A 22,562-nucleotide genomic window follows, 5' to 3' on the forward strand; every position below is an offset into this window, starting at 1 on the left:
ACGCGGGAGCGACGCGCTCGGCCCTCGGCCGGCTCGCGGCCAGACGTGAGCAATCGGAGGCCGAGTGGGGGAGGGCGTGGCCTTCTCGGCCCTGGGCGCCACTGCTTGGGGCGCCTTTGGAGGTCCGCGACCCCTCGGAGCGGTGCCGCGCAGTGCTGAGGCTCCGGAGTGGGTGAGTCAAGCCCGCAGCCGGACGGTGGGCTGTACCAGGATGGCCTGTCTCCCACGGCCGCCAACCTCTTCCCTCAAAGCGGCACTGAGAATCCGGTCAGGGACTTTGAACTGCCAGTCCTGCCTCTTGGACAAGTATTTCCTGGCTGCGAGTGGGCGGGGCGGGTCCCCTAAGGCTTTGAGTCCTTGCACAGGACCAGCAGGTGAAATCGTGGAACTGAATGCATCATCTCCTTTATAATCCTTTGTGGTTTTGTAAAAGATATACAACTGTTTCTTTAAGTTCCTGGCAGCTTCAGTATCATCCAGAAATTAATTTTAATGCAAACCACACTTAGCTCCGGCATGTGTAAAGCTTATTCCCTTTTCAAATTATTATTATCCCCAGGGCTTCTGGCATAGGGAGAAAGTGCTGTACCATGGAGCTAGCCACACTTCCTATCCTGCCCCCAAATTATCATTGCCTTATGTTTTCAGTACTAGGAATTGAACCTAAGGCCTTATGCATGCTGGACAAGTGTTGTGTCACTAAACTATATCCCCGGGCTTTGTTTTACTTATTAATATGGAGACAGGGTCTCATTAAGTTGCCAAGGCCAACTTTGACTTTCCTTTATAGCCCAGGCAAGCCTTAAACTTCCATTGTTCCCTCCTCGGGTGGGGGTGAAGTGGGAAAGGTGTTACAGGTGTTTGCCACTGCTGGGCTTGCAGAGTTTTTTGGTTGCTATAAATCATAATTATCTCACAAGGAAATCAATGGTTTTCTATTTGGGGGCAATACACAAATACTGTATTTGAATACGGGGATAAACTTTTCGGTTTATTTTCATATTAGTAAAATGAGTTTCCTCTGGTGTAGTAGAGCAAACTTGGCTGTTATCAGAACTGAAAAAGAAAGGGGGAGGGGCTGCCTCTGCTCCTGAGTTGTAACTTGAGCTCTGTCCACCAGGAAGAAGTCCCACATGAAGATTCTGCTATAGTAGTTAACAAAAAAAAAAAAAAAAATACCAACATGTCGTGTGCCACGCCGTTTAAGATGAGATTCGTTCATTTGGACCTTAAAGGAGCACCTCCGAAGGTTTCGTACCTCTCTGAGGTAAGGACTCCATTTGCCTCCAGATAAGCACCTTTTCCTCTGTGGCAGTGGGCACTGTGACATAACCGTGGGGACCCTGGATCAGGCAGGGCGGCGACATAGCATAGATTTTTCTTTTCCTCCCATTGCCCCTCAAAACCAGACAGAACAACCAGGATGGCACAAAGAACAGAAGAAACCACGATGTCTTTGTTGGGACTGAACTGTATCCACCAGAAAGAGAAATTCAAGTCTTAACACTTAGTGCCTGTTTAGTGATCTGACCCGAAAACAGTCCATAGAGAGTTGGCCAGTTAAGATGAGGTCCTACTTGATTTCTATGAGTCTGAATAAAAAAGGTGGATTAAGGGGCTGGAGAGATGACTCTGTGTTTGAGAGCACTGGCTGCTCATGCAGAGGACCCAGGTTCAATTCCCAGCACCCACATGGAAGCTCATTCCTGCCTGTAATTCCAGTTTCAGAGTATCCCACACCCTCACACAGATAGACATGCAGGCAAGACTCTAATACACATGAAATAACAAAATAAAAAAAGACACATGCAGGCCAAATACCAACACACATAAAAATTAAATGAATAAATAAATAAGAGTTACTTTTTAAAAAGGTGAATTGTGTGTGAGGTATATGTTTTGGAGAAGCACACTGTACACTTACCCATGTGTGTGCATGGGGAGATCATAGGTCAACAACAGCTGGTTTCCTCTATCACTGTATTTTTGGGGGGCGGGGACAGGATCTCTCACTGAACCTGGAACTCACCATTTCAGATAAACCCCATAATCTTCCTGTCTCTACCCTGCCAGTGCTGGGGTTACAGGCATACACCCCCATACCTGGCTTTTACATAAGTGTTAGGGATCTAAACTCAGGTAGAAGCGGAGGTTTTAGATGCGGGGAAGAGGAAAAGACATGTAAGAAGGACACCTGTGACAACAGAAGAAGAGATGGTAACGATAGTCACAGATCAGTGAACATGAAGGGTAGTTTTAACTACAGTAAGAGACAAGAAGGATGTCCTGCTATTTCCTGGCCTCCAGAACTATGAGAGAAAATTCCTGTTATTTGAAGCTATTTCATGTGTGATCAGTTCTTACAACCGTCCTCTAATACAAATATATTCTTCAGCATGAACATAGTAGCACTTATCTGTAATCCCAGTACTGGAGAAGTAGAGGCAGGAGCTTCCGGAGATCAAGGCCAGCATTGATCCTGAACTACATGAGACATTGTCTCAAAAAAGGTGGTGCTTGGCAGTGGTAGTAAAGACCTTTAATCTCAGCACTCGGGAGGCAGAGGCAGGAGGATCTCTGTGAGTTCGAGGCCAGCCTGGTCTACAAGAGCTAGTTCCAGGACAGGCTGCAAAGCTACAGAGAAACCCTGTCTTGAAAAAAAAAAAAGGAAAGGAAAGGAAAGGAAGGAAGGGAAAGAAAGGGAGGAAGAAAGCAAGCAAGCAAGGTGGCTCAGGACAGAGCAGATCCTAGCACTTAGGAGGTGGAGACAGGAAGGTCAGTTCAAGGTCATCCTCAGCTACTAGTGATTTTGAGGCCAGGTTTTACGACACGAGAGCCCCTGTTTCAACTCATATCAAACCCCTCCTACTGAAAAGGGGAGAGGAAGGAACAAGGAGATCTCTGACTTAGTGATCCTCCTGGCAAGCCAGCTGCAGTGACTCGGGCAGTGCCCCCCGGGAAGAAGGTCCATGGAGGTCTGGCCATGGCATCTGGCCGGTGCCATTTTGGAAATAGTCTTGCCCAGAAAATGAAGCCTGGCTTTTAAAGACATGGTCAGCGACATGACTCAGTGGATAAAGTCCCTTGCTACTAAACCTGACAACCTGAATGTGATCCCTAGGCCCCACAGCTGGAAGGAGAGAACTGACTCCTGCAAGGTGTCCTCTGACTGTACCTAGGGTCTGGTGTGTGTCCCCATACATACATACATATATATCCACACACACATAAACAAATGCAAGATTTTTAACTTGACTGTAGCTAACGACCAGCTTCAGGAAAATGGAATGTAGATATGCTAAGGGACATTTGAAAATGCAGTCAGACACAGAACAAATGTTGGTGATTTTTAGCAAATAAATTTGAAATTAAAACACAGTATTTGTTATCAGTGAGAGGCTGATACAGGAAGAGGCAAGTGTGGGCTTCATAGTTCTAGGCCAGCCTGGAGTGCAGTATGATACCCTGTCTCAAAATAACGTCATATAAGTAGGAAGCAAAGACAGTCAGATCTCTGTGAGTTCCAGGACAGCCAGCACTGTTTCACAGACAGACGCTGTCTTGAAAAACCAAAAATCTGCTCAAGGGGCTAGTGAGTCCTGCCAACCTGATGACCCTTTATAAAGGAAGAAGAAAACCATATCCCCAATTCTCTGATCTTCACATAGGCACTGTGCCCCCCCCCCTTAAATGAATATCAGTTCCCATCCCTCTCCAGAACTTAGAAAGGAAAAAGGTGCACATTCAGCTAAGTCCTTCGTTGTTCAGATTGCCACTTTTAACCCGTTTCTCTCCAGGTGTTTCCCCTATTCCACGCACTCGGTGCAAATGGTCTTCTCATTGAGTATGAAGACATGTTTCCCTATGAGGGCCGCCTGATGCTGCTGCGGGCCAAGCATGCCTACAGGTATCAGCTAGCAGAGGGTGCCCAGGGGGCGTGAGGGCCTCCAAAAAGGGTGGCTTGTTCAGAACTGTGGGTGGGTTATTGGAGTCTAATAGCTTACATTCCTTTTCTGACTTTCTAAGCATATGTCTTTATTTATATGTTGATTACAAAATTAAAACATGTAGCCTGGTGTGGTGGCTGACACCTGTGTTCCCAGCACTTGGGAGGCTGAGATAGGATGATTGTTGAAAGTCAAAGGTCAGCTTTGGCTGCAGAGTGAAATCCTGTCTCAAAAACAAAGCTGGCAAGGCAGTGGTGGTGTAGCATGTAATCGCAATGCTTGGAAGGCAGAGGCAGGTGGATCTCTGTGAGTTTGAGGCCAGCTGGAACTACAAATTGAGTTCCCAGATAGCCAGGGTTTTTACACAGAGAAAAAACAAACAAACAAAATGGTGGTATACAGGCAAAACACTCATATCAAAAAAAATGTATTTAAGTAAAGCATTGAGCGCCTGGAGGGATGTCTTTGTGTTTAGGGGCAGTTCTGCTTTTACAGACGACCTGGGTTTGGTTCCCAGGGCTCATGTCCTGGCTCACAACCACTTGTAACTCCAGGGAATCCAGTGTTCTCTTCTAACTTCCTCAGGTTCCCACAGGCACATGGCACACACAGAACGGGAGCACACACACACATGCAGGGAGTAGTTTTTAAGTAAAACATACACATTAAAGATGGTCAAGAAGCATTTAAAAGAACACCTGCTCTGACTCTATGGGGAGAGTAAGAAGTCATGGGGCAGCTGGAACTGGGCTGCTTTTAAGGCCACAATTGGATTTTTTTCTCATGTGTTTATGTGTCTGTCTCGTGTGTGTGTGTGTTGTGTTTGCATTCACGTGTGTACGGGTGGATGTGTGCAAGTACATGTGGAGGCCTGACATCCCAAGACTTTATCACTCTCCACCTTATTTGTTGAAGCAGCATCTTTGGTTGAATCCAGAACACACCATTTTGGCTAATCTGGCAAGCCAGCTTGCTCTGGGATTGCCTGTCTGTGCCTTCTGAGCACTGGGATTACAGATGGACCACCATGCTCACCCAGCACTTACCTGGGTCCAGGGATCTGAACTCTAGTTCTCTTGCTTATGCAACAGGCATTTCAACCACTGGGTGATCTCCCCAGCTTCTCACAGTTTGATTTGAACCTTGGAATGAATAGGCAGGTGGGAAAATACTAAGCCTCTTATAGAAATCAAGATTAAGGGGGCTGGAGAGATGGCTCAGCAGTTAAGAGCATTGCCTGCTCTTCCAAAGGTCCTGAGTTCAATTCCCAGCAACCACATAGTGGCTCACAACCATCTGTAATGAGATCTGATGCCCTCTTCTGGCCTGCAGGCAGACACACAAACAGAATATTGTATATATAATAAATAAATATATAAAAAAAAGATTAAAACAACTTTGCAATGTCATTTTAGTTACTGAATTGGTGAAGCCGGGGATGTAACTCAGTGGTTACTGAGTGCTGGCCTAGCATACACAAGGTATTGGGTTTGATCCCAAGCAGAGGGTCGGGGGGTGTAGATGTGGTCATTGCTGATTCTTTAGTTAGGCATGGAATAACTGCCTATGCTAGTCTCGAATGGCCCAGGCAGGAACATGGACTGCCATCCTGTTTCAAAAAGTCCCAAACAAACCAAAGGCCATGTTCTGTGGCTGCGGAAAGTGACCACCACGCTCAAGGGCAGTATGGCTCTGGGTGTCCAGTTCCCCAGTGCACCTGCACATGGTGTAGGTTTGCCTGCTCGCTGTGCTTTGCTGTGTTCCAAACAGTGAATATTTGTTTGTCTTTCAGAGTAAAATAAAATTGGGGTGAGGGGGCTGAAGGGACCCTTTCTTAGGTTAAGGCTATATAAAAGCAGGTAAGTAGTTAATTTTACTCCTGGGCCAGTCTGTCAACCCCTGTTGTGCAGGATGACCCTGTGACCAGTCCATAGAAGATGCAAAGGGGCGGGGAAGGACTGACTGGACTGACACAGGCCTCTGTGCTCTTATCACTCCAGCCCCTCTGAAGTTGCGGAGATCCTGCGCCTGGCCAAGCTCAATGAGCTGGAAGTGGTTCCCTTGGTGCAGACATTTGGACACATGGAGGTGAGCAGGAGGAGTGAAATTACTGGTGTGGGTGTGGGTTTCAGAGATTGGGCTTGGGCTCCAGTGTGAGGCAGCAGGACCTAACAGGATAGGCATAGGCATGCTGCCTGAGCCCCTCTTCTCAGCAGCACCAGCCTGTCAGCAGCCAGAGAGCACACTCTTGGTCAGGGCAGCTCTGGAAGGAAGGAAGGAGGGAGGGAGGGAGGGAGGGAGGGAGGGAAGGAGGGAGGAGGGAGGGAGGGAGGAAGGAGGGAGGAAGGAGGGAGGGAGGAAGGAGGGAGGGAGGGAGGAAGGAAGCCTTGCGTTTTCTGCTTGTGTCTTTTTACCAGTGTTCAAAATTATTTCTCACATGTAAGACAACTGAGAAGCAAACCTGGTGTTGATTTAATGACTTAGAGGATGCAGTTGCAGTCATTCCTCTACAATAAAATTTAAAAAGACAAAAGGACTGGAGGGGTTGGAGCTGTTAAGACCATTGGCTGCTCCTCCAGAGAACCCAGGTTTGATCCCAGCACGCACAGGTTGCTCAAAACTGCCTGTGACTCCAGTTCTAAGGGATCTAATGCCCTATTTCTGGCCTCATAGGCACTAGACATACATGGTGCACAGACCCCTAACCCTAACAAGCAAAACACCCATGTAAGTAAAAAGAAGCTAGAGATACTAGTAAGTCATCTAGTAAAGTAACTTATTTAGCACATGCAAAGCCTTGCGTTAAATAAAGACCCAACACCATGGAGACTTAGAAGGAGGAGGGAGGAAGGAGGGGGGAAAAGGGAGAGGGAGGCAAACAGGGAAGGGAGAAGGGAAGAGGCTGCTGAGGAACCAGCTAGAGGGTTTAGAACCCAGCTCAAGCACAGTTAGAGGCCACTGCCCCGCAGGCTCTCAAGCTGTCTCAGCTGCAGCCATCTGGAAGAGACAGGAGTCACCTTTGCAGGCCACCCAGCTGGCCCTCAGGCACACTGTCAGTTAAGCAACATAAGCTTGTAACTCTTGCCAGGGACATCATGGGGACCAGGGTCCTTAAGCACCAGCTCCCCCCCCCCTTGTCTCTCCATAGTTTGTGCTAAAGCATGCAGCATTTGCACACCTCCGTGAAGTGGCTCTCTTCCCCAACACCCTGAACCCTCATGAGGCTGAGTCGCTAGCACTGGTAAAAGATATGGTTGACCAGATCATGGGGCTGCACAGGGGTGCCCGGTGGCTCCACATTGGCTGTGATGAGGTGAGTACCTTCGCTTTCAAGGTCTGCAGCCTCTTTTCTTCAGACACCTTGTCCCCTGTCATGGCTTCTTTCTTTTCTGTCTTTTTTTTTTTGTATTTATTTATTTACTTATTTATTTTATGTGTATGGATATTTTGCCTGCATATATGTCTGTGTACCATGTCTGTGTGTGCCTGGTGCCCTCAGGGGCCAGAAGAGGGTGTCAGGATTGCCTGGGACTGCAGATGGCTATGAGCCACCCTGTGGGTGTTGGGAATCAAAGCTGGGTCCTCTGGAAGAGCTTCCAGTACTCTGAGCAATCTCTCCAGCCCCCTCTTTGTTTTCTTTTGGTTTAATTTAATTTAAAAATTTTTGAGATACAGTTTCATTACATTATCTAGGCTGGTTTGAACTTTTGATGCTTCTGCCTCAACCTGCCAAACACTAGAATTACAGGCATGTGCCACTGTGCCAGGAACTATGGATTCTTTTAAATAGAGAAATAGTCCAAACACTAAAGAATAAAGGCCGGGATTGCCAAGGAGATAACCCTAATTAGGGACCTGTCCTAGATGACCTCTCTGGAGAGGAGTGTCACCTGGCATAGGCAGTCCTACACAGAGCCCAAGTAAGGACCGCACATACAGATGTCACTACTGTCCAGAGGGACAGACTTCTTTACTTCCTCCTCCTCCTCCTGCCGTGAACAAATCCATGCCCTTTCAGACTGTTCTAGCAAAAGAAATGCAGTTTGAGGTGTTGAGAGGAGAAAGTGTTGTTATGTTTGGATCTTGTTCCCCTGGTGTCTCTGTGGTGTGTCCTCCTACCTAGCCTGCCCAGTGGCTAGTCTCTACCCCTTCTCATCTGGCCAGATTCCAGATGTGGGCAGTGCTGGAGGAGCTCTGAGACAAAGACCACAGCCTGGGTTTGTAGGCGGTGAACTCTGAGATTTCCTCCCCACGTCCCATCCCCGCCACGAGACAGGGTTTCTCTGTAGCTTTGGAGCCTGTCCTGGAACTTGCTGTAGACCATGCTGGCCTCAAATTTACAGAGATCCTCCTGTCTCTGGCCTCCCCAGTGCTGGGATTAAAGGCATGCGCCACCATAACCCGGCTGAGATTTCCTCTTTTAAAAGAAAATTAGAGCTGGACATGGTGGCTGACACCTATAATCCTAGCACTTGGAGGCTAGGGCAAGAGAATTGCCACAAATTTGAGACCAGCCTGGGCTACACAGCTTGGGCTGTGGTATCTCAAAATAAATCTGAAAGTAAGATTTGAGGATACACACTTGAAACCCAGCGCCTTACAGCATTGAATTACAAGCCAGCCTGGGATACAGGAAATCCTGCCTCCAAAAAGAAGAGGAGGGGGACTCGAGCACTACTGCTCTTCCAGAGGACCTGGGTTCGATTCCCAGCACCCACATGGCAGCTCACAACTTGTGTAAGTTTAGTTTCAGGGGATCTGACATCCTTGCACAGACATACATGCAGGCGAAACACCAATGCACACCAAATAAAAAACAAAAAGAGGAAAAGGAGCAAAATACAGTCCATAATCTGTGTGTGAAGCCCTGTCTCAGAAAAAAAAAATATGTCTGTACATTTCACAGATGGAATCACACCACATGTTGCCTTCTGTGTCTGGCTTTTTCATTCCCATTGTTAGTGCAGGACAAGTCCCATCAGCATCATCACATGTGCCAGGAATAGCCATGGCGCAGTGGGACACATCCATCCACTCTTCACTGAAGTAATAGGGTGACCTGAGCAGAGCTGCTGTGAACCCAAGAGTGAATCTTCCTTTAGAGACCAGGGAAGCTGAGCTCCTTCTTAGTCTCCTCTGTCCAAAGGATGGCAGCAGACACAATCCCATCCTGTTTCTTCCTCCTAGGTCTACTACTTGGGCGAGGGGGAGACCTCAAAACAGTGGCTACAGCAGGAACAGAACAGCCCTGCAAAATTGTGTCTGTCCCACATGCAGGCAGTAGCCAGCCATGTGCTGGCACAGCACCCTGGCACAACACCCTTGGTGTGGGATGACATGCTACGGGACATCCCCCAGGAACAGCTGAAAGGTTGGCAGGGCATGGTGGATGGGGGCTTACATGTGGCTGCCCAAGACCTCAAGTCCCAGAGGCCTTGGAAATGAGCTCTTAATGTGTGTGCTCCAGCAAAAATGTGGGGTTTAATCCTCCCTTCAAGTTACTGTGCAGCCTTGCAGGATTGCGGGCCAGAAATTGGTGTGGCTGCCGGCAGGCCCAGAGGGGCCGTGGGACTGTCCAGTGCTTCCAGGGCTTTTGAGAGCCCATGTGTACCCTGTGACCAGCCTTGTAGATGCCAGGGTTAAAAGTTCACACTGTCCCAAAGCTTGGAGATGAGAACTGAAGAGTACCTTCTCCAGCCTGGGAGACAGCGCCTAGATACACCACCTAGTTCCAGCCTGGGAGACAGCACCTAGACACATAACCACCTAGCTCCAGCCTGGGAGACAGCACTTAGACACACCACCTAGCTCCAGCCTGGGAGACAGCGCCTAGACACACCACCTAGCTCCACTGAACCCTGAGACTAGTGTATGTTTTTTTTTAAAAAAAAACATTTTTTATGGTTTATTTAATGTGCATTGGTGTGAAGGTGTCAGATCCCCTGGAACTGGATCTTCAGACAGTTGTGAGCTGCCATGTGGGTGCTGGGAATTGAACCCAGGTCCTTTGGAAGAGCACTCAGTGCTCTTAACTACTGAGCCATTTCTCCAGCCCCGGCTAGTGTATGTTTTACATTAATGGGTTAGAATCAGCTCCTATTAGAGATGTGTTCCAGTTCCCTGAGGCCGCAAAGCCAGCAGCTCGGAGGAGAGTGTAGGAGTCCCTCCTCACAAAAGCAGGCAGCTACGAACACCATTTATAGCTCTGTAAGCTGTACTGAGAACCCACTAGACCTGAGAAGATGTTTGTTTTCCCACTTTAGCATTAAAAGAATATGCCAGAGGTGAGCATGGTGGCACATGACTGTAATCTCAGTACTTAGGAAGGTGAGGCAAGAGGATTGGATTTCAGGGCCAGCCTGGGCAGCAAAGTGAGACCCCTGTATAAAACAGATACGTGTAAGGAGTAGGGGTGTGACCTGAGTGGTCTTTCCCACACTCATGGCCTTGCTCTGTTGACAGCATCTGGGGTGCCTCAACTGGTGGAGCCTGTGCTCTGGGACTATGGAGCTGACCTGGATGTCCACAGCAAAAGTCAGTACAGGTTGCTCCTGGTGCATGTGCCCGCATGATTGTTTCCTAGTCCTCCATGACCCTGTAACATGAACCCTTCAGCCTGGGAATACAGGCTCCTCATTTGGCTGACCAGCATGGAACAGAAGGGCCATGCAAAGCCCCCTGTGCTGGCATGAGATCCCCTGCTGGCTCCAGATCATCCCAGGTTCTTTCCTGAAAAGTTTATTCCCAATGAGTGATAAACCACGGGCCATATGGGAATGGAGTCTCTTCTCTGCTAGGGTAGCAGCTCTGGGCTGCTCTGGTTAGGCTGTGTATCCAGGGCCTCTCTCTGTAAGAGCTGCTCATCGGCTTGTTTTCTTATCTAGTCTTCCTCATGGGAAAGTACCAGGAGTGTGGCTTCCAGAGGCTGTGGGCTGCCAGTGCCTTCAAGGGGGCCACCGGGGCAAGTCAGGCCCTGCCGCCTATTGAGCACCACGTTAGAAACCATGAGCAGTGGCTCCAGGTGGCGGTCAGTGGGCCAGTGGATACTCTGCAAGGAATCATTCTGACTGGCTGGCAGAGGTAAGGTCAGGCTGAGTGTGGAGAACAGTTCCCCTCACCCATGATGGCAGCCTGTCAATGTTGGCCTTGCCCTTCATGCTCTTCATTCCCTCGTGGCTGAGGAAACACTGAAGTGCTCAGAACCACAAGCACGCGGCCCTCTAGTCTCTGTGGTTTCCATGTTCCATGAATGATACCGCATGTCTCACGTAGCACAGCATGAAGATTAGTTCTGGTTCTTTTAGGATGTCACACCCTTTGAAAAATAGAATGAACCCTGTCTTTGGTTCTGGCCAAATCCTAGCATCAGGTTCCAACCTTTGAGCTGGACCAGTCGAAGCTGGCAATTTTGCTAGAAGAGCTGGAAAGGTGTCCCATGGAGCCTTCACAGGTTCCAAAATGTGACTACAGAGCAGAGTTCTCAGCCAGGTGAGGCTGTCTAGTGTGCTTGTAAGAGCTGCTCATGGGGCTGGAGAGATGGCTCAGAGGTTAAGAGCATTGCCTGCTCTTCCAAAGGTCCTGAGTTCAATTCCCAGCAACCACATGGGGACTCACAGTCATCTGTGATGGGGGTCTGGTGCCCTCTGCTGGCCTGCGGGCATACAGGCAGACAGGATATTGTATACATAATAAATAAATAAAAATATTAAAAAAAAAAAAAGAGCTGCTCATGGCTTCAGTCCATGTCTACTGCTTGGCTTCAGAAACAGTTCTAGATGGCTCATGAAGACTTATCAAGCATTTGCCATTCCAGTAGAGTGCACTAGGGTGTGAGTTAAACCAAGACTCACACAGAGTGAAGCCTTTCTATGCCTTGCATAGTGGCTAGTGACTCACAGAGGTAAAGGAAAACAGGGGGCTGATGTGATCTCTGGTCCCTGGCTCTTTGATCAGCCTTCACCTGTCACACTCGAGGAACATCTCTCTACCCCTTACAGCTAAAGAAATTGAGACCGGAAGGTTCTCTGCCTAGCACCAGAGGGGTCAGATGACCTGCTGGGCCTTAGGGGAAAGCATGAGGTCGATAGATAGGATGCAGACCACAGAAAAGGGGTAATAAAGACTACAAATGCTCCACCTCAAGTGGACACTGTGGAGTGGACCCAAGTGCTCACGGCCTCTTTCCCCACACAGGCTCCTCCCTAGGGCATCATAAGAAACCTAATGTAAAACCCTAAGCCAGGTAATGGGATACACCAGGCTGCCCACAGTGGGTCTCAGCCTTGGAACCCCTCAAACAGGAGAAAGAGTACCCAGATCATGGCATCTTCATCATGATAAGATGAATTGAGGGCTGTGGTGCTGAATACTCTTCTTCTGGACGTAGGTACGACCACTTCTCTGTGCTGTGTGAGCTGCTTCCTGTGGGAATCCCTTCTCTGGCTGCCTGTCTACAGTCACTTGTGCATGGTATGTCCCGGCCAACAGTTTTAGGTCTCTCGCCTACCCTTAGCTTACAGGAAGTGGGGGGCCAGGTGCTGGTTTCCCTTGACCATTCATTGGCCAGCTCCATCTGGACTGCAGTCCTTTTCAGGGGAAAAAGACTCGTGTTTACAGTCCGTCCACTTGCTTGTCTGCCACTAGTCTGGGATTGCCTACACCCAGATCCTTAGCCTGAGCTGCGGGTAGATAGGAAGTTAGAACGGACATGCCCCACAGACTTAGAAAACCTACGTAAGAAATTCATGCTTCAGGTGCAGATGCAGAAGGTGTCTTTGCTGTATACGTGTCCTGCGATGCAGACTGCTCCCAGTGCTCCCACACCCAGGTGGCCTAAGGAAACAACTGACTGCAGGAGACAGGCACGGGCACTGCTCAGAGCAAGTGTAGGCAGTGGGCCTTGGTGAAGTAAACCATGCCCATTTAAATTATAAGACTGTGTAGGAATTTACAATGCTCAAAGGATGGCCACGTGGACAAGAGAGCTCCCCAAAACATTTAACAACTATGGGGTAGAGGAAAGCTGTAGAAGTGGTCTTATTTTCGCTTTTTTTCTGTCAGTTGTTCATTGTAAATGTCTAGAATGTGCAGAAAGACAAGCAGACAGCCCTCACCAGTACTGAAAAGGCATTGGTGTTAGTGGTGTTGACTTTAGCTCTTCCTGTTTCTGAGGAATGATTGTACTGGGGCCTAGGCCTCCCAACACGAAGAAGGAACTATCTGTCAATGGCTTCCTGACAGCCTCTCGCACTAATCTGGAGGTGTGTCTGCCTTGGTCTCACACCCAGCAGTTTGTTTGAAGTGCTCTAGAGCACTCTGCCCATGACTGACCTGGACACTTGCCGCGTGGACTGTGTGGTGAGGCCACGGGCTCGTGCACACAGTACCTACCGCTACCACCACGCCATTCTTAGTGTGTGGTGAGGCCACGGGCTCATGCACACAGTACTTACCGCTACCACCACACCATTCTTAGTGTGTAGTGAGGCCAAGGGCTTGTGCACACAGTACCACTACCACACCATTCTTGGTGTGTAGTGAGGCCTCGGGCTCGTGCACACAATGCTGCTACCATACCATTCTGGGTTCCACCCCGATCTTAAACAAATATCTCTCACATGCTCAATGAAAAAGCAGCCAGCGAGCCTGGCTGGGGTCCCCTGAGTTGCTGTGCCTTTTCACCCATAGCACCCAAAGGTCAGGAGGCCTCTCTGACCTCTTCTGCCTGTGGATGGTTTCAGGAGGCTTTGCTGAGGATGTTAAGCTGAAAGTGGAGCACTTCCTTGGGGTTTCAAGCCTGGAAATAATGGATACTGTGAGGTAATCCCATCCCCTACCTGACATGCCCCACCCCTCCCTCCTCTGGGGAACACCCATCTCAGTGTGACTCTCTGGCAGTGAGGGAGCTGGCTCCTTCCCTGGCAGTGACATCCATGCCCTCGTCACACAAGTCAGCCTCCACCTGCGTAGCTCTGTGGACACACTTCTGGAAAGGAACAGGTAAGCGACTCCATCTTCTCCCGGCATTGTTCTTTACAAAGGTTTTCCTAAAGTTTCCCCACAGTTAACTCTTACCCACTGCTGGCTCACTAACTGTCAGGATTTGCTCTAGGTATGTCACTGGCTGGTTCAGCCCCTACCACCGCAGGCGGAAGCTTATTCACCCGGTTATGATCCAGCACATACAGCCAGAGGCACTCAGGTAGCCAGCGTCATCACATCCTCCCAAGTGCTCAGGGAATATCCTGTCCCTTTATGAATACCCACAGTAGCCATGGTTGTGGTTATCAGTGTTAAGGCAAGAGAGTTCCCCAGATACTGCTGCTGTGGATCCTGGATGAACTGATAGGTCACCGCTGCCTATCAATTCATTAACACTGCCTGCTCATTAACACTGCCCCTAACATTGCAAGAAGCTAAGTGGTTCCTGGCCTGAGACACATCATCAGCCACTCAGATGGACCCAAGACTCATTTTTGGAATCAGGCCACATATGGTCCCTGGTGGCCCTGTAACTCTCTGGTGCAACCTAGCTGAGCACCCTGTGGCTGGAACCTCTCCTAGTTCAGGACTCTAAGCTAGGGTAATACACTTGTGCTGAGTCCAGTGTGCTGCCAGCAGCAGGAGCCATTCATGCCAGGCATGGTACTGCTAAAATACAACCAGTCATTTATTTCGTCCCAGTGGTAAACTGAGGCATGGAACAGTACTGGCTCTGGGGGCTGAGGACATTGTTTAGTTATGTAAACTTGAGCTTTAGCAGGAATTCTCATCAAGTCGAGCTCACAGTTGTTGTTGCCTGCAGCCTTCTGAGCAGATGGAGCAACCTTGTGCAGCAGCTGGAGGCAGCCCTGCAGCTGGCCTTCTACCCAGACACCATAGAGGAGTGGCTGGAGGAGAACGTGCTTCCAAGTATGCAGCGACTGCAGGGTCTGCTGCAGGACCTGGGTGAGGCGGCTGCCCCACTGCCACTGCTACCACCCCCCAGCTCATGCTGGGACACGGGTCAGAACCCCTGAGGGGCTGGGGTCCTCTTTATCAGCCTGGACAACACCAAGATTCCTGCCTCGGTGCCCAGCCACGTGGGGCCTGTGATCTTCCTGCTGAACCCTGGACACCTGTGTAGACAGGCTCCCAAACTGTAAATAGTACCTTAGGCAAAGCAGAACCCAGAAAAAGGCACATGGAGCCTCATTTGCAATTTGCATGTAGAGCTTTATTATGAAATAAAAAAAGACAGTAGAAGCAGAAGTCCCACTTACAGAAACTTGAATCAGCTTTTTGCCACCACCCTGGCTCATAGAGGGCTTCGTTCCTTCACCCAAGAATGAGTCCCAGCACTGGGAAATAGAGGAAAGGGATAGGACAGCACCCGAGAGACAGACTCCTCCCTTGTCTAAAGTACCTTAAGAGCCTGTAGGTGACAAGTCAGAACCCACTGGCTATGTTTCGCACTTCATTTGCGAAGAAAAAAAATTGTCCAATTTGACCATTGAAAAAACTCATTCTGCCAGGCAATGTTGGCACACACCTTTAATCCCAGTACTTGGGAGGCAGAGGCAGGCAGATCTTTGCGAGTTCAAAGCCAGTCTGGTCTACAGAGCAAGTACCAGGACAGCCAGGGCAACACAGAAACCCTGTCTCGTAAAACAAAACAAAAGCTTACTTTGACATGTTCAACCATATTCCCCAAGTCAGAACTGATAGCAGTCACTTCAAAAAGACCTGTTGAAGGTTCTGGCGTAACTATTCCTGTCCAGCCCAGTACAGTGGCCTCAAGGCTGCCTTGACTTCTTTGTTTATAACTCCTCGTTTTCCCAGTTCTACCTGGCCAGGCATAGGCACGCAGCTTTGGGGGTTGTGTGTAGACCAGAGGTCCACAGCTTTCAGGCCTGGAAGCCAAGCTTCCCGGCAACTTAGTGAACACTGTACTTGTGGGGGACTTGAGTCCCTCAGAGAGAACTAGAAGAGCATAGAAGGCCATCAGGGGCTGGAACAGCTTCTGTTAGAAGAGGCCGTGCCCAGGCTGGCCTTCAACTTTCTTCCTGCCTCACTTTGTAGGGATATGTATCACGTGCCTGTCTTCCCCAGGTCTTTCCAAGGCTTGGGAGGCTAAGACTCAGTTTTTGTAAAGGAGCTCCTAGTTCTCAAAGGCTGCAGAAAACCAGAAGAGGTGGCCTTTCCTCCACTGGCAGCTTCTTCCCAGTTTGGGTTGGGAGAGCCTTCTGTTCCTAACAGTGGTGCTCCAACACTGCTGGGCTCTCAGCAGTCCAGGCAGGAACGGGGCAGTCTGCAGCACTCCGACTTCTCTGAGAGTTCTGCAGCCAGGCTGCCTTCAGGGAAACCCCTGACCACCAAGAATGTCCATCTTGAGGGGGGCTGGTCCAGGAGAGGAGACATCAGGATTTATAGCACAAGTCGGCACCACTGTGCACAGGAGTGGGTCCTCCTTACATGCATGTGGGTCCTCCTTACATGCATGTGGGTGTCTCAACCTCACTATGAAGTGTGGGGCCTTGACTACATAGCCTGGGGTGGCAGGCCTCTTCAAGGCAGACACTAGGCCTGTGCTGACCTTGGATGCCCTTGGGTGAGCTTATCCACACCAGGCTGTGACCTAAGCCAGAGCTGTAGTCTGTCTCTGGAGAAGGCACTCATTTCTGATTTGCTGCCCTCCTCTGGATGTAGCACCCATCTCCCGCATTCTGATAGATGCAGCCTTTCTGGGTTGTGGAAGATGTCCAGCCCATGGTTCTGCAAAGCGTAGAAGCATAAACAAGCGAAAGGCAGGTGGTCCACACAAGATCTGCCTGCACCCTCATAACGGGCAAGTCAGTTGGAGACATGTCAGAAATGGGTGGCATTTACCAGCAGCTGCTCCACGCTGTCAGCTTTGGTCACCAGGGCCATCGGCTTCACTGTCGCTGCTCTGTGACCGTTCTGAGGGGCTCTCCAGGCGGTGCAACTCCAAGAAGCTGGTGATGAGTTTGGCAATGGCTTCCACATCACTAGGCCAGCATCAAGAAAGCAGGTCACAGGTCACCGTGGAAAAAATGCAGTCCCATAACACACCACAAAGACCCACACTGATCCCCTACCATACACCTACAACAACCCCAGGTGTCGGAATCTCTGGCCTCGGCCCACTCTTCACAGCCCTCAACCCTGTTTTGTTGCCTGCCCTACAGATGCCCACAGCAAAGCTGCACCTAAGTACACACATCCCTCCTGCTGCCCCATATTCCTGTCTACAAACAGCGTCTCCCCTGCCGCCCCGGGAAACACCACGGGATGCCCAGTCTTACTCTGTGCCACCCTTACCTGCGTCGGCCCATGACTGCACTCTGAGTAAGGGGGTGGGAAAAGCCTGTCGCGAACCGGAGCACCACAGTGTAGCCCCTCCCAAAGTAACGGACCTTCTCCTCCTCCACATTCACATCCTGGATGTCTCTCAGCAGGACCACCACTGGGGAAGGAAGGATTTACAGATGGGCAGTCGTCCATATGCTCCCCCTGTGCCATAGGACAGCCTGCCTCAGGATGTCCCGCTCTTAACAGGAGTGACATCAGTGACAAAGGCGTTTGCTAGTCCTTATTCTGGACTCTGGGTCCAGAATAATTTTTCTTTTAGACTGGGTTTCTCTGTAACTTTGAAGCCTGTCCTGGAACTCACTCCGTAGACCAGGCTGGCCTTGAACTCAAGAAGATCCACCTGCCTCTGCCTCCCACCACTGCCAGGCCCCGGAATAATTTCTGGATAAGAACACACCCAGGAGACTCATCACTCATGCAGTGTTAGACAGAAGCTGGCTGTCCTGGGAAATCCTACAGAAGAGATCGCTAAACCCAAGCTGCCATCTTCATGCTACCCCTTTTTGCCTGATTTTACCTATCTGGTTCCAGTGGGGTGGCCCTGCCATTCCCTTGCACAGGAAAACCGTTACCTAACTAATGCATGGCTGATACTACTTTCCCCAGAGCCACTGGGAAACCTATCTCATCCCACTGCGACAGTGACACGGGGCTGACCCCGTGGCTTGCTGCCTGTGAGGACAGGCGCTCAGATGTGCCGGGAAAGTTCAGCCAGTGCACTAACCCACATCCCCACAATGCTCTGGCCTCCATTGGCTGTTTACTGCCACATCTGAATGCCACATCCGGCTGTGTACCGCCAGCACTCCATATAAGTTAGAGGCCTGAGGTCCTTGGGGCCTGACTCCCAGTGTTAAACGCCTACTCTGAGGGTCCTGTGGGATGCACAATGGCTGGGCTGAATACACAGGGAAGAGACCTACTATGAAGTAATCTATGTTGCTTCATAGGCTTAGCTCACAAGCCCAGAAGCTCAAGGGCTAGAGGTTTCCTCTGACCACATCCTCTCTCCAGGGCTCATATAGCTGACAGGAATCGTGTCCAGGACTCGGACCTGAGAGAGGCCAAATGGTTCCTGAAGAACAGGATGACTCCCTGCTGGTCCGCCTGGTGACCCACCCCTACTGCCCTCACCCAACCGTATGCAGGGCGGGGTACGTGTAAGCCAGGATATGTCGGGAGCCCATCATTCCCTGAGCAGGTGAACCATCCAGACCAACTCCCCACTCTTACCTTGGTCATGGCCTGCTCTGAGAAGAGTCAGCAGCTTCTTGTAGAGACTGAATGTCTTTAAGATGACCTTCCCAGTGCTCTTGTTGAAAATGGCTTCCTGCAAACCAATATATGCTGACCACACAGAACCCCAGGAAGAGGGCCAAGCTGATGCTGAGGCGTCCTCCCCACTCACACCAGCACAGATTCAAGGTGCCCATTGGAAGCCCAACCCCCAAAGCCTCCAGGGCTTTCTTCCAGGGTCAGCTTCTGTGTCTGACCTCTTGTACTCCTGTGGGTGAGGGGCACATGAGAAAAGGAGATGGAATTCTCCTTGCATGAAACCAAGACCAGGCTGGGTATCTGCTCAGTGGTAGAACACTTGCCCAGCACACGTGAGGACCTAACTTCATCCCTTAGTACCGGGTAAATAAAAGAACAAAAGGACAGGCTGGCAATAATGCAGAAATCCAGCCAAGGCCAAGGGTAGGGGACTTCCCCAGAGGCAACCTGACTTTTCCCAGACTCAGGTTCTGCTGATTCCTTTTAACTATCTTGGGCCTGCAGTGAGGTCCTGGATGGTCAGAGGAAGCCCTCAACCCTTGAACTTCAGAGCCTGGGAGCTGGTCCAAATGTGAGTTAGCTGCATGTTCTCACAGGTCCCTGCCCTGTGCAGCCAGTCCAGCCCAGGGACTATGCAGACTTGTTACAACTCCAGAAAAAGGAACTTCTGTGAGTTGAGTGTGGTGCTTCATGCCTGTCAAGAGGCTGAGGCAGTAGGCTTACTTTTGAATTTGAGGCAAGTCTACAAAAAAAAAAAAACACAGAACCTTGGTGAAAACAGTTATGAGTAGCTTCTAGAAGAGTCCAGGGGTATTACAAGCAAAGCCAAGGGCTGACTCCAGGTAACCCAGTGCTGGGACAGACGCTTCCAAATGGCAAGGGAGCTACTGTGCCATCTTACCTCCCAGTCCTCCAAGTTCTGTACAGCTACAAACAGGCAGCCTGTGACATAGAAGAGCTTCCAGCCCAGACTATCTGCAAGCAGACATCGTACATCAGCCCATTAGCTAAAGGAGCCAAGGTCCATGGGGTCCTACCAGCCCAGTCTTCCCTTCCTTTAGCGCAGGTTAGAGGCTTAGTCAACTGTGCTTCTCTGCCTGCCTGGGTTGCTGGAGACATAGGCATCCCAGACTCTGCCTGAGTCCATCTAGGAGATAGGTAGATCTATCCAGCCTTGGCATAGAGCGCGGGGCACATAATTCCTCCCTGTGGCATGGCGGCAGGCAAACGCCAAACAACTTTCTAACAGGAAGAAATTCAAGATGCAAAACATTGGCTGTGGTCATCCCTCAAGGCAAGGCAGAGGCCACTCCAAAGGCCACACACACCAGGACTGCTCACTTGTGTGTGTGTGTGTGTGTGTGTGTGTGTGTGTTCCCATTTCCAAGTACAAGGAAACTGAAGAGGGTAGCATACTTTACCTCCACTGTAATAGGCAGCAGCCAGGCCAGTGGATAATATTCCTGTAGAGAGAAAAGGATTATCTTGTTAACTACAGCTCCCAATAAGCAGGCCTGTCTCACGGCAGGACAGATTGTTCAGGGGCAGCGGGTACCTAGTGCAGGGTTGGTGACACAGACAAGGGACTGGAGAGATGGCTCAGTGGTTAGGAGCATTGGCTGCTCTTTCAGAGGTCCTGAGTTTAATTCCCAGCACCCACATGGTGGCTCACAACCATCTATAATCGCATCTGATGCTGTCTTCCAACATGCAGGAAAACATTTAGATAGAATACTTATATACATAAAATAAATAAATCGTTAAAAAATAAAGGGACTGGAAAGGTAGCTTATTGGTTAAGAATATAGACTATTTTTCCAGAGGACCCCAGTTCTCAGCACTGTTGTAGGATATTTTATCACACTGTGTGAAGATGTTTAATACAATCCTGAATAGCCAATAGCTAGGCAGGAGAGAATAGGCGGGACTTCTGGGTAGTGAAAGGAACTTGGGATGAATCTAGACACTCGCCAGCAAAGGACCAAGTAGGACATGCAGAATGGAGGAGAGTAAAAAGGCCACGTGGCAGAATATAGATTAGCATGAGCAGATTAAGTTATAAGAGCTAGCTGTGGACAAGCCTAAGCAAAAAGCCAAACTTTCACAATAAGTTTCCATCTTGTTATTTGTGAGCTGGAGGTCCAAAGAAAAGTCCAACAACATTGGTGCCTGTACCCATGTCAGGCCACTCACAACCTCGTGTAGCTTCAGCTCCAAGGAGCTAATGCTCTTTTGGACTCCACAGGCACCTAAATGTACCTGCATAGACCCATACATAGATATACATACACACAATTAAAAAATAAAAACAGGACATGCGACCCATGGCATTCACCAGACTTGTCAGCTACCCAATGAAAATGCAAGTGACAGATGTAGGTATCGCCCACATGTGATGAGGAATGAAGATAAGACTACATACAGAATTGTAATACAACACAGAGCACAACATGCAGAGCCTTCACAAATCATAAGGACAGACTACAGAGACGCTGCTGCTGAAGCCACAGCCAGTGCCTCACCTCCAACTCTGCACAGCCTAGCCCACACAAGTGCAGCTGTCCCTGAGATGCAAGAGACTTCTGATAGGCAGTGATGGGGAGAGAGTCCAGGAGGCTAAGCACACTTAACGAAGGGGAAGGAAACAGGGAAAAGGAGAAATGTGAACCCATGATCACCTGTCAATGGAAGAAAAACTAGTGACCTCAAGAAAGCAGATAGGTTGTGGCGCTCGCCTTTAATCCCAGCACTGGAGAGGCAGAGACAGGCAGATTTCTGTGAGTTTGAGGCCAGCCTGGTCTACATAGCGAGTTCCAGGACCGGCTCCAATGCTACCCAGAGAAACCCTGTCTCGAAAAGTGAGAGAGAGAGAGAGAGAGAGAGAGAGAGAGAGCGAGCGCACTGATAGGCTGGAATACATCTCAGTGTTAAGAGAGCTTGCCCAGCATGCAAGGGGACCCTGCATGTCCTCTGAAAGGCACACCAAGGTTAATGCAACATGCTCTATCAGGTCTTGTATTGAGAAGAACTTCTAATAAAATACAAAGAGACTGTTTATATCACTTTTAAGATTTGAGTTGGGAAACATTGGGAAGCCTTACCGACCAGCAGGGACCAAGACCGGATGCCTGGAGCCCTCTTCAGATGGAGGCGGGTGCTGGTTCGTGTCTCCACCTGCATGTACATCCCTGGAACCTGGGCTTCACTTCACAGCAGACTCGGCTGGGAAAGACACACAGCACCTCACCCACTCTTACAGGCGGCCAGGGGAAAGTCCACAGCAGACCCTAAACTCCTTTCTCCATGAAACCATCTCAGCCCACACTTATGTATGGGCACAGGGACTCCACAGCCCAGAAAGTGAGGCCTGGTCTCACTTCCAAACCACAGTCCCATCTGAGAATTCTTTCCTTGACTGAACCCTCGTTTTGAAATTATGCTGTTAGCCCCCAGCAGCTCTCAGGCTTCCGGCACCTTAACTGAGTCTTCCAGAAACACCTCTTCCTACCAAGAAGGGGAACTGAAAGTGCCAGTGTCTAAGTTTCTACTATCATACTAACAATGGCCCAAATGCATCCGAATTAATGGGACGCTGTGGCCAAGACCCCTGGAGACAACACCCCAAACCCCAGTTGTGAGTGGCTCCTTGGATACTCGGGTGCTATCAAGCTTCGTACCCCACCTACATCCTCAAGAATCCTAGTTAGCCGCACAACTCGCCTCCCTCTGGCCTCAGTTACCAACAAGTTCCACAAGCGGCCCGTTCCGCTCGCTCCTCCTCCGGAGTGCACACGCCTGATTTGCTCAACCTGCCCTGTGCCCAATTCAGGTCCGCAAGCAATGACCCGCGCAGGGCACGAACATGAAAACGGGAAGCACAGCCGATGGGAACCAGAACGCCTCGGGACACACACTTGCGCGGGAACCGAGGGGTGCGTACCGAATTAGCGGAAGAGGACTAGGGAACCG

The 22,562-nt window shown here is 49.8% G+C and overlaps 2 protein-coding genes across 10 annotated transcripts; one reads left to right on the forward strand and one right to left on the reverse strand.

Annotated features, from left to right (window-relative positions):
• The first annotated feature begins 34 nt into the window (after positions 1-34).
• Positions 35-15,198, forward strand: LOC121444617 (hexosaminidase D). 4 transcript variants are annotated; one of them, XM_041646489.1, is made up of 13 exons: positions 35-172; positions 1,121-1,267; positions 3,798-3,907; positions 5,948-6,035; positions 7,096-7,260; positions 9,135-9,318; positions 10,410-10,481; positions 10,832-11,027; positions 12,334-12,416; positions 13,688-13,766; positions 13,845-13,946; positions 14,059-14,148; positions 14,752-15,198. In XM_041646489.1, exons 2-13 carry the CDS (start codon positions 1,184-1,186, stop codon positions 14,963-14,965), a joined length of 1,467 nt encoding a protein of 488 aa, XP_041502423.1. In that variant the 5' UTR covers positions 35-172; positions 1,121-1,183; the 3' UTR covers positions 14,966-15,198. The 4 variants fall into 4 exon arrangements, with proteins under 4 accessions (XP_041502423.1, XP_041502426.1, XP_041502424.1 ...); XM_041646492.1 differs by having other exon boundaries at positions 9,225-9,318; XM_041646490.1 differs by lacking the exon at positions 10,410-10,481.
• LOC121444619 (cytochrome b-245 chaperone 1-like) lies at positions 15,147-22,562 on the reverse strand. 6 transcript variants are annotated; one of them, XM_041646501.1, is made up of 8 exons: positions 22,314-22,514; positions 21,695-21,815; positions 20,015-20,056; positions 19,495-19,568; positions 18,552-18,648; positions 17,268-17,412; positions 16,815-16,954; positions 16,609-16,700 (listed from the first exon to the last, which is right to left on the reverse strand). In XM_041646501.1, exons 2-7 carry the CDS (start codon positions 21,777-21,779, stop codon positions 16,834-16,836), a joined length of 564 nt encoding a protein of 187 aa, XP_041502435.1. In that variant the 5' UTR covers positions 21,780-21,815; positions 22,314-22,514; the 3' UTR covers positions 16,609-16,700; positions 16,815-16,833. The 6 variants fall into 6 exon arrangements, with proteins under 6 accessions (XP_041502432.1, XP_041502431.1, XP_041502430.1 ...); XM_041646498.1 differs by lacking the exons at positions 17,268-17,412; positions 22,314-22,514 and adding an exon at positions 22,534-22,562 and having other exon boundaries at positions 15,147-16,700; XM_041646497.1 differs by lacking the exon at positions 17,268-17,412 and having other exon boundaries at positions 15,147-16,700; positions 22,334-22,514.

The sequence above is a fragment of the Microtus oregoni genome, unplaced genomic scaffold, assembly GCF_018167655.1.
Source record: "Microtus oregoni isolate MIOR12 unplaced genomic scaffold, Mior012 000134F_ref0000037, whole genome shotgun sequence".
In the NCBI taxonomy this organism is placed as follows: Eukaryota; Metazoa; Chordata; class Mammalia; order Rodentia; family Cricetidae; genus Microtus; species Microtus oregoni.